Source organism: Strongylocentrotus purpuratus, unplaced genomic scaffold (genome assembly GCF_000002235.5).
Source record: "Strongylocentrotus purpuratus isolate Spur 01 unplaced genomic scaffold, Spur_5.0 spur5_scaffold_8, whole genome shotgun sequence".
Lineage (NCBI taxonomy): Eukaryota > Metazoa > Echinodermata > Echinoidea > Camarodonta > Strongylocentrotidae > Strongylocentrotus > Strongylocentrotus purpuratus.
The window spans coordinates 22555646-22567968 of NW_022145614.1; the positions used below are offsets into that span (position 1 = coordinate 22555646).

At 34.8% G+C, this 12323-nt stretch overlaps 1 protein-coding gene across 7 annotated transcripts in view; it reads right to left on the minus strand.

The window, feature by feature from the left end:
• Nucleotides 1-2924: 2924 nt before the first annotated feature.
• Nucleotides 2925-12323, minus strand: part of LOC587453 (mucin-17) — a 151038-nt gene continuing 141639 nt past the window's right edge. For all 7 annotated transcript variants that reach the window (XM_030975375.1, XM_030975374.1, XM_030975373.1 and 4 more), the window contains 7 exons: nt 11648-11875; nt 8978-9238; nt 8338-8448; nt 7068-7097; nt 6402-6521; nt 5145-5300; nt 2925-4766 (listed from right to left, as the gene is read on the minus strand). In XM_030975375.1, the coding sequence (XP_030831235.1) occupies nt 4561-4766; nt 5145-5300; nt 6402-6521; nt 7068-7097; nt 8338-8448; nt 8978-9238; nt 11648-11875 (1112 nt within the window). In that variant the 3' untranslated portion in view covers nt 2925-4560. The remainder of the gene's footprint in view (nt 4767-5144; nt 5301-6401; nt 6522-7067; nt 7098-8337; nt 8449-8977; nt 9239-11647; nt 11876-12323) is intronic.

Below are 12323 nucleotides of genomic sequence, written 5' to 3' on the forward strand. Positions count from 1 at the left end.
CGTCCTGCTCGTCGAGCAAACTGCTTCGACATCGACAGCAATTATGTCGATCCTGCAAAAATTTGCATGCATACACCGTTCGGCGTCCGGTAGCTAGCTAACGTCACGAGCCGCGAGTCGACCAGCTAGCTAGCCCGGGCCGGTAGAGATATGGCGCGCATCGCAGTCGGATATCCTGGTCGCCCGGGCGAAAATCAATAGACGAAATGATACCGAGCTAGCTCTAACCCTAGATTGTTCACAATTCAACGCAAGTTGGCGACATTTTGCCTTTGAAATCGAGGGTCCGTCATGATCTTTGGGAAGATCAATACTATTTTGTAAACTTCATTTAAAAACAGGAAAATGCTTTTCCAGTAAAATTGACAGCGGATTTAAATTACAATTTACTCTTGCTAACTTGGTATAAAAGGGCAATCAATAAATACAAGAATTGGAGCCGTCAGAAAGGGATTGTGTTACGGGGACGTAGTCTATACATGTCCCCGTAAAACGCGGCAAGTCCCCGTAGCACGGGGATATACCGACAGAATGTCCGCGATTTCAACTTATCAAATGCAAGACTCGCTGACAGCAAGAACAACAAAAAGGGTACGTGAAATTATCCATAAACATGTTTGTTTAGTTGCTGAAAAAGCATAGACGTAGACTCTAGACGAAAATAGATCTAGTTGTCAGGGTGTCTGATCGCGCACCCGATGTTGTGTGTTTAAATTCTTCTCATAGAGTTTGCACGCAATGCAGTCGCTATGCAGTCTACGTGCATTGCGCGACCATGCAAAAAAAGTCAAGTTTTTTTTTTCAATTCGAGATTCAAACCTTTATTTGTTGTGATCCTGAAGGTGATACTCAATAAGTGAGGTGTCATATGAAAGCGCAGGTTCTTCTCCATATTACCCACAGGGCCGGCCCACCCCCAAAATTGTAAAAATATCTTGCTTAGACTAGAATCTAGATCTAGTCTACTCTCAAAGATACACTCATAAAAAACAACTGTGCAGATAAACTAGAGAAAGGCCAAGGTGGTGTCATTAGTTGACTCTTTTGTTTTCGGCATATAAAAGTATTAATGACTGCTTTAATATTCGAGAAATAGTTGTTTTTATACGATCTCGGGAAGGTTAGAACACGCCTCGGGCAATAGCACAATTCTAACCTTCCCGAGAGCGTATAAAAACAACTATTTCTCTCAAAGCAGTCATTAATACTATAATATGTTTTAGAATGTTTTTTTTATATGATTGTATGTTTGATGTAAACTTGCATTTTTAGTCTTTGGACATTTTGACAAGTCTCGAATAAAACCTCATTTGAATTGAATATAATCTTTTGTAATTTCTCGTCTTGTCTTCAGATGTTTACTCTGGTTTTGAATAATCACTATACTCCTGATTTAATTTGAACGACCCATTTTGTCTGAAACTCACATTTGAACTCTTTGGTTTTCTTTTTCTATATTTTATATTTAATTTTTAATTCATGCCAATCTATGTTCATTGTAATTGATATGTATATTTGTAATTTTGCATGTTTTTAATTAAACTGTATCGCAATTCAGCCATCAACGGCTGCGAAGATATATTTGAATAAACCTTGAAATGCTTCAACCAAATAATGTCTGTGGACATTGGAGATTTCATGCACTGCATATGAGCTGACGTAATGTAGGATCTGTGTATAATATAGCTTGTGCTTAGTAGAGAAGTAACAAATTATGCACCTTCACTGGGGATAGTTACCTGTGTATTGAGAGATATCTGCTAACGAAGTATATCAAGTGACAAATTAACATCAAAAGAAAAGCAATGCACAAATGTCACATTTGTATGGCTTATTTTGTATTCTTACCAATTCGTGAGAAAATATTTAACAACCCCCCCCCCCTCCCCTTTGAGCTAGGGGGAGGGGATCCGTCTTCATTTTTTTCTTCAACAAAGGTGAAGTTTTTGGGGGGCAAGGGGAGGGGGCCCCCCTTAGATCCGCCACTGCCACTGATCATGTGGAGTAACTCCATCGGTCTATTCACCTTAGCCGTTACAAAACATCCAGTTGTTAAGATTACAATATTTAGGTTTAAACATTATTACTCTTATCTTCGAGATATAATGAAATGAGAAATCATATATTTGAGAAAAGATCTTTACGCATACTCATTGCTAGGGTGGTGGCAAGATGATTTCGTTATTTGTTGGATCATGCTACCATACTTCTACAACATATAGCCATTCATTAAAACAATGCGAAATCATCATACAAAGTTTGTGTGCATGGAAGCAAAATGTTAAACGGAATTGGTATCTTTTTTTAGATTAGAGAAAATGGTGCTAAGGCAGTGACTTCAATGCTAAATGTACAATAAAAAGATAATCTGAAAGTTTGAGTGAAAACGGACCATTGTTAATGATAAAACTTGGGAAAAACTGATATGACCGAACCTTAATTCTCCTATTTCATTATATTCTAATTACATTTTAGGCCGACGTAAATCACCACAAGGCAATGAATTGGCTCTTGTACCTTTCCAAACATTTAAAAGTTAATTTTTTTTTTTAAAGTCTGTTTAAGGTATTATTTTCATGAAAAAACGGTCGGGAATATTCAAAAATTGGTTGGGGAATTTACTGTTACAGGGTTTTGAACAGTGACGCCTTTAAAGAAAACCCTAAATATTTGTTTGCATGTTCAGAGGGTTAGAACAGTAGAAGGAATATAGTAGTAACATTTTTTACCAAAATTACACAGTTTTTTCACCAACCTTTAACAATGTTACAGAGTCACTTTAACATATATATATTATATATATATATATATATATATATATGTAAACAATAACAACAATCAACTATGTGTTGCATACATGAAAAGCATCATGAGAATATAGTACATACACTTTGACATAGAAGAAAGAACAAAATATCCTTAGATATCGCTTCCAAAGCAGCACTGCTTTATTAGAAACCAATAAAAGACAGGTTTAAAATGTATTCTCCACCATTACAGTATTTATCAAAAAGTGCATGAAATGAAAATGGAAGACAAAAAAATTGTTAATTGTGAGTGTCCTTGTAATTTCAGAAAATACTTGCATAAAATTGGGAATGAATGCTTATCATAAAGATACCATAACTAGTGAATAGTATTCTATTTTCATGTTACACGTGTCTCTTTATACACCTGGTTCAATATGTAAACAAATTTACTCAACAATTTGTAACATTAAGACAAATCAAGAATAATAATGTTCTAAATAAACAAAAAAAAGCTATACGTACCTATAATTGGTAACCTGAATATAATGTGCAATGGAAAGACACTGATTCTCACAATTGATAATGTGAAACAAAGAGTATAGCAATTCTTCATTCTCTTCTGGACATACATATATATAACATAAAACACCATCTAAAATAGAGAATATTTCTATTAATCTGAAAGAATACATTTACCAACTGCATTAAAAGAAAGACAAAAGAGCAACACGTTGCCATGCAAATATGAAAGACCATGAATACAGAATATAAGTTGTCTGTTGAATTTCTACAAAACTCTGGTTCCTCATGTGCTGCATTAAATCACATTTATAAATCGACAAATCAGAAAAGTAAACATCTGAAATTGTCAGTTAAACACATGATTTAATTTTGATAAAAAGCACAGAGACCAGCTATTGCTTACATCAAAGTCTAAAGCAAGTGCGACTACAAAACACAAAACATTAAGGTTCATATTGACAAACTCTATTCAGGATTTGCAATCAGCATGTGATTGTTAGTTATCATTATCAGAAAGAGAGTCCCGTACAGAATATTCTTGTGATAGCTAAACATGAATTAAAATAAGAAAATCCCTCTACCACGATACAAATATGATACAAAAAGAAATGGCATGATTGATATTGAGTAATCATTTCTTCCCATCAAAAAATCTAACAGCTTGGATTAAAAATAAAGGCAATTAGTACAATATACACGTACATGTATGAGCAAAACAACATGATAAATTTAATGAGAACATTTGAAGATGTAAAATATGTTCTGAGTAATGTAATATAATAGATATAATACCAAATATTTATTCTGCATCATTCAGTACACCACTATTTCTATTTCAAGCCAAGAATGTACAGAACAATTTGAAACAAATAGAGCTCCAATCTGACATTCTTGTAGCCTGTACAGAATTACGATATGGAAGAGTAAGATAGATGCATGATTGCTAAAATAACATTGAATTGTTTAATTATACATACAAACATATGTCGCTCCAATAAGTGGGGGTACCAACTTAATGGTTAGTTATTAGATTAATATATTTAAATGATATGCAGTTCTTTGACATTGGTTATTTTAATGGTGATTCTACACATCATATCATTGCTAGTATATATCATATCACCGGTAAATACTTTCTTTCATTCAGAAAAACAAATTACAGTACCCTGGTCTTCAGCACAATGCCAAATATTATGCTGCCATAAGTACAAATCTTGCAATGTTAACCTCATTTAAACTCCTTTTGGGAGTGTTTAAACTAAACATGTACAAGTATGGTTGTGTGCATTTAGTTGACAAATGCTACTTCATCTGGGCGGGTCTTGGTCCTACCAGATATGCGGGGCATAATCCTACAGATAGTGATGGAGAGGATTAAGATTACTAGGACAAGCAGGCCCATTGCTGCTAAGGTAGGCCAGTTCATAAAGCCAGACCTGTCTTCAACTCTTTCCAAGTCCTGATGTCCACCAAAGTTGTGGTGTACCTCAAAGTCTGCAGAAAGTAAGAATAAGGAAGATAAATATTTCTCAAGCAGGAGGGTTTTCCAGTATTAAAAACCTACTCTTACCAAGGTTTCAACACTAATACTAAATGATATCTGCCAAATAATCTTGGTAGAAATATGCAATAAATGCATGTGAGTACCGGTAATGAGCATGGAAACTGCATGCAGATATGTCAGTTGTCCTTTTCACCATCTGTTTTCAGCACGTTTTAACGAGTTTATATGTTTTGCCAACCTAAAGAAAAGTAAAAAGTTCAGAACTTGAGCCATTCAATCTCTGAGTGGGAATTTTATTAACAGATCTCAAAATTTGCTTACCAATAGATTCAACTTTTCAAAAGTGGAAATAATTTCAGTATACTTACATGACTCGCAATTTTGCCCAGTCCAGTCTGATAGGCAGAAACAGGTGTAAAGTTCCTGGATCTGGACTATACAGGTACCATTATGAAGACAAGGGGATGAGGAGCAGGCATCTTCACCAAGCAACGCAGGTGGAACATCAACTTTCAGGATATCATCTGAAGAAGAAATAACATGATAAAATGTGCCTCAACCCTTGCGAAGCCATCAAGTTATACAACAGGTATCAAACATAACTTCCCAAGACAACTTTCCCATCAAAGTGCCCTTTAGCTTTTGTTGTTCATATTGATCCAATATTGTTATATTATATATTATTACCTATACAAGGCATTTTAGCTGCAAAATAAAAAGACATATTCTGCATGCTACTCCAAATACAAAACCAGAGCGGGCAACATTTGCCATATTGCCTTCTTCCAGATTTTCCCCATAAACCACTGTACTAAATTAGAGGGCAACATTCTGACATATTCCACTCTTTCTTGTCAGTGCACTTTTATTAAAGTGCATACACACAGTAGTGTGTAGGCGTTAAAGTGTACGCGTGGCAACAATTTATGACACAATTACATTTTCATACATTTTTATCTCTGGACAAGAGTAAGGGGAATACATGCATACATGGTGAATAAAAATCATGCTTGATACCAAAGTTGTATATCATTTGTAAAAAAATGCCTCTTATAGGTAATATTAATTACATAGACAGGGCTACTTTTGGGGTACATACAAAATATTGACCGCGCTAAGACCATATTGCCCTTGTCTTCGACTTTGGGCAATGTGATCTTAGTTTGGTCAAAATTTCTAATAAACCCCTCAAGCCCAGTCAATATAATACAATTATTTCACAATTATGAACCAATATGAATTTCAAGATGAAAATCGAATTCTTTGCAGTCATTATTAGATGCAAGATCAAAATACAATATCAAAAGGGTTAAGGTCTGTGGTTTACACTTGACTTGAATATGACTATAATACCTAATAGTAGTAATACTTGCCATTTCCAATGTAGGAAGTACATTAGGAACGTGTGAGATAAAATTGAGAGAAAATGATGGAAATGTATGAGTAAGTGAGAGGTAGTATCATCATGATCTTCACCATTATTTGGTGTCTATTTTCCCCATGATGTTGGGTTGAATGTTTCTTTCACTTATTGCTCTTCTCCAAGCCTTCTTGTCTTCAGCATCTACCTGGCTGAGGCCAGATGCTCTCATGTCTTTATCTAGAAGGTGGATAAAAACTCTTACCATGTTGACAGAGGATTCCTGAGTATCCCGGTCGGCATTGGCAGGTCACATCTCCCTCAGGTGTCTCCAAACAGCGTCCTCCATGTTCACATGCGCAGGTGAACTCAAGCTGGTGTTCAACTGAAGGACAGACAGAGGAGATAAATGACAGAGCTTAAAACACTACTACACTGCCGCGCTCCACTGTCAATATGACTATAGATGATAAGACAATGGTATAATCAATGCTCAAGAAATCTGACAAGACCTGTTTATTGACTAGATAAATACTAAATTGTGTCTGTTGTCTTAAAGCTGGCAACTAGTTTTTGTAAAGCATCATTCACACATGCCTGAGGAAACTGTTTCAGTAAACTGCAGGGTCCAAATAGCCATTACGCACATCACATTTTGGAATCTTATTAACATGTTTTTATGGTTATTGAGCCAGGGTAATAATAGTACTCTGTAGGTGCCCAGAGCATCCCCTGGGGCAGATATGTATGAAATATAAATGTAGCTCTTATTATTATCATTATTTAAACTTGCCAAATCTCTTTATAGTAGAAGCTGTATGTGAAGCTTATCTTGGGAATATTGTTTAACGACATGAAACATACAAAGCAAAATACTTTCCAGTGATTGATACACTTAAATTATCTAATCAATGCAAATTGTTATACTTACCAGTTTCCTCCCAGTGTGCTTTCCTCTTTTCTGTAGAGAATTAAATAGACAATTTTAGAAAATATTGCAAACTGCAAATATCAATAGATAAATTGGTCATCATGCCCTATTTTTTGCTAGGATATGTATGGATTTTCATAGTCCTCCCATTTTAAGAAATATTTATGCTGCCCCCATAATCTCTAAACCAGACCAGAGGGGTGTTTCACAAAGATCCAAAGTCGAACTTAACTCTTTGTTAGACTTCAACATTTTGGAGAGCCATTTGTAGCCTTAAAAATTTTAATATATTCAAAAGCGAAAATTCAAGTACTTTTTATACATTCAACATCAAGAACATAAAATATCCTTGATAATAGAAAATACGAAAGATTTGAATCAACATTTGATGTCTTTTAAAATGACTTTTACAAAATATTTTCATAGATGCCAAGGGCTTTCCATAATTGTCCAACTTAGAGATAAGTTCAACTTAGGATCTTTGTGAAACACTCCCCAAGTCTTATAAATTGTGGTGTGTTGCAGAAAGTCATCGGTCTTAATAACTTATGGTTGATCCCCCTGAATTATGGGCCCAAACAAGAAATGTATCTATGAGGCATAATTTATTTTACTAATAAACAATAGTACAGATCAAGTAAACTATCTTCAAGTATCCTTTGACTTCACATTATTAATTGTACATTTACATCACAAGAATGAAAGATAACCAGGATGGTAACTAAAATAATTCAACACAACATTAAACGAATACACATTCACACCTATCAAGAAGAGCACATAAAAAAGGGTGAAATGCCAAATAAAATTACATAATCTTTGGCAGGCCTAAAAAACCTGGCATTACCTTCAAAATAAAAATTTAATCATAATTACATGTTTGCACAACTTTAAAAAGAACATAATACAAATACATGTAGCCTTTTCTCCTAAAACATGAAAATATGTGTATGTACATGTACACAAGATCCAAAAATATCTACAACATTGCTAATTTGATGACAAAAGGAAGTGATCCAAACAATCATTCTTTTCATTTTTAAATCAGGTGACTTTGGATACGAATACTAATACGTTGCATACATGTATGCTGATGTGTAAAATAGCATAAAGGATAATGATCTAATTTATGATGACAATGGCCTTAAAGCATTTTCATTCTGAATCAACAAAAACACTTTTAGTAGAATGAAATAAAACATTATAGTGTTCCTGGGCTAAGAATTTGGGTACAAATATTGTTATAATATGTGAATTGTATTGTTCTTACTCCTTCTTCCTTGTGTCTGTGCATTGGGACAGTAGAACTCCTGATCATCATTTGGATTGAAGTAGCAAGCCGGATCGGGACAGGGGTTACATCGGCAAATGTTAACACCCTCTGGATAGCAAGAAGAAATACGATCGGTGAAGGGTGTTTAGGTGTAGCACAACATTTAGCAGGAGGAGGAAAAAAAATGACTGGTATTGCAATGTTTTCCTGAAAGCCTTTATAGTTAGGTCACATGAGACACATTTTGATCCTTTATTGTGCAGCAAGTGTTTTAAACAGACATTGTGAATAGTAATGATAAATCATGATTAAATAAAAGTCCAATCCCTTGCTTTGTTGCTTTTACCTTTCAATATAGCAAATCAGATTATATTTTTAAGAGAGTACCATGTATAACAATAGACATATGATTTACATTAAAGTTAGCACATTATAAGGTTGAGACTTGGTGATTTCTTGAAGTTGATTTTGGAACACCTCTTCAGATATGATTATATTTATTTTTAAAATAAGATTGACACTGTCTTTAGAGATTCACCAAGTGGGACTGTATATGTATTAAAATAGCATGAATAGGTGCTTCATGTTCCTTCTCTTGATAATAAAAGGGTGGGGCATAGTGATATATCATACTTACGTATAACAGAAAGGTCTATAGCACAGTCTGTCTGATATCCCTGCTGGTTGGTGAATGAGTACACAATCAGATAATCGCCGATTGCATAGTTATTCAGTGGTGAGCTGTTAGCAGGAGAGACTGTGACTGCAACTCCAGCCTGAATTGAAGAAGGCTCTGTGTATCGAGCGCTGCAGTTAACGCTATTATATGTTTCGTAAACAATCGTCTGGGCATCTTGCGGACAATTATTAATGACAGGAGGTGCTCTTCCATCATTAGCTGCATACCAGAAAGAGAAAAAAAAGCAAGAGTAAAGATTTATCATTGTTTTTTATGATTTTAGTCCAACACATGACAATAATTGGTTTTGTACAATGTACATGTGTATACAAACCCAACACAACACTCAGCCATTTCACCCTTGGATTAATATAAAATACATTTTTCAACAATTTAAGAAATTCCATTCTAATGTGAGATTGGTTTTAATAAAAAGGAGAAAACTAAGAGAAAAAGAATCAATACAAATTTAAAGGAAAATTTGAGAAAGGAAAACTGACAACTCTGCACCCCTCAATTGTTTGTTAACAAATAATTTCAATACTTTCTAATTTTTTCAAAGGAAAATATGTCATTCTTATGTGTTCCCCGGATCTTTATCAATTATTTTTACACACCTACTTTGTAAAATATATCTTTTCAAACAGCAATAATTTTTTATTTTTTTTAACGATTATCAATACACAAGTAGAGAGTTACTCATATTGAAATTGCCAGTCCTATAAAAAACAAAATTCATAAATTTGTATATATTTATACCCTAAACGATCTTCCTCAAAATTTCAGGGGTATATTCTTCTCATATTTTGCCCTATCGAAACCACTTTTTACTAGGTGGACTTCCCTTTGAACAATGACTTTTGTATTGCATTTATCTTAAATAAATTCATTGAGTTTCAGAAAACTGAATACTTTCATTCTGATGGGCCATAATGCAGGAGGCACCCGATTCCTGTATGCAATAGGTAAGTACACACATATTATTCCAGCAGCTATCCTATCGTTATTTCTAATATTCTTGGAGAAGCTATGTTATTTCTTCTAATTCATTGACCCTTTAATTGTGGTATATCATTCAATCAAAAAACAAAAACAAAGAAGGGAGGGAAGGGGAGAAGAAGAAGACAAACTAGATGGATCATCTACAGCGCGCAGACGAAAATGATGCCTCCGCCAATAGAGCGATTTTATAAACCAAAACAGAAGCAATTTTTAAAATTCAAGTTTGATTGTAATCCATTAAAAGGTTCTCAGAATATTGTGATTTCATGCTATTTTACACAAACATGTGTGATCCTCTGATCTCTAACCTCATGACCCAAAAATCTAATAAGTTCATTGGTTCAGCAAGATGCATATACATGTCTAGAGTTGATAGTAATCCTTATGTTGGTTCTAATGATAATGGAATCACAAGCTATCTTTGCATACATAATAAGTAGTTCTGTAAGTCAGGCGCCATGTTCGGTTTGGCAGAGTTCGGCAATTTTTTACACGAACTTGGTTCGGTTCGGGGTTCGGTAATATAATATCAAGCAGCGTTAATATAGCTACGGTAGGCGGCACTGGGCGGCCAGGCCTGGCGGGCCGACCAGCATGGAGCTTCTTCTGCATCTGCCTACCACTCCTGATGAAAAACACTGCTTCGGCACAAATTTCACATAAAAAATCTGCTTTAAACGTAACTATATGTGAAGAAAAGTAGTACTTACATTCATATTTCCGTCTTCAATTGTGTTTTATTTGCAATTTTACAAGAAGCATTTTTTCAATTTGACAATAAATGATATTTTTTAAAGATTTGTTGAGACGGTTTTTGTCTAATATGTTACGACTCATGGAAGCTGCCATTTTGGATATACGCCCAGGCTCGTTCGTTTTCTGTTCTTTTAAATGTTTAATTTTAATAAGGTAAAAAACAAAGTACCTTATTTTCTTGAATACATAAATAAAAATCCTATAATATACATTTATTTCATTATTTATATTGTAAAATTTGTTCGATATTGTTACAATTAAAATATTAATTATTTTATTGATTGGGTTTGAGGCAAACTTGTTTTAATCAGCACCTAGTACGCACGTGTATTCTTGTTTATAGCTTGCGATCGGGACGTTGCAGAGGTCAGGATTTGGGATTTAAATTGCATCAGTGAAGTCGCGCCAACCACTTGAGAGGCATAAATCACAAAGATGGAAAATCAGAAAAAGGTAAATATAGAATGAGCAATCATGACATGAAAATTAGGTACAAAGTGACAAGTTAATTAGCTTGCAAAAACTTTTAAATATTTTTTTGCCAAACATCCGAACCAGGCCTTTGCGTTCGGTTTGGTTCGGTTCGGCTCGGTTCGGCTCGGTTCAGAAGTGCCATGTTCAGCGGTTCGGCTACAGCACTAATAATAAGCCCCATGAACCTGGACCTAGTGACCCCAAAACCTAATCAGTTCATTGGCTCTACAAGATACATATATGTCTTGAATTTGATGGGAATGCATCAATTTGTTCTTGACATAACGCAATGATAAGAACGGAACATACGGACAGTCGGACAACCCGAAAACATGTCTCCGGCTACTACGTTGCGGAGGCATAAAAATCAAGTAACACTATATTCTTAATCTTTACCTGTCACAGTGACATAGAAGGAGCACTGTCCAACATTGCCAGATGGATCGGTCGCCGTGTACACTACAGCATATCTTCCAACATTAAAGGGTGTGTTGGAAGTCCTGCTTGCTACTAATGTAGCCTGCTCATTAGGTGTTGGTTGGTTCCAATTCACCAAAACACTTTGGCCGTTTGGTGCTAATACCTCCTGGTTGCCAGGACAAACGATTTCTGGTGGAGTTGTGTCTATGTAAAACAAATTGAAGGAAAATAGATAAATTATTCCATGTTCTGTGTGATGGTGATAGGGCTAACCCTATAGAGAGCGAATTCACTTAAAATATCACTGATTATGTACACATGTATATTTATAAACCAGAAGCAAATCCATGGTGGTGCCCATGAGGGCTATACTGCTCACACTTTTGAGAAAAATTATTAACAGAAAAGGTTTTCCCTGACAGCAGGACTGTATAGATACAGTAGAATTACATAGACTTGCAGGTGATGATGTTAATATTAACATGATTGAATATAAATGTAACCAATCATCTGTCCTTGAATCATTCATCAATACTCCTTTTTTTGGGCCCTGTAACAAAAAATTTTCCAATCAATTGCAAAATGGTAATGGCAAATCAACATATTGTTAAAAAGACTATTAAACAATCAAAATCAGAATTATTTCAATCTT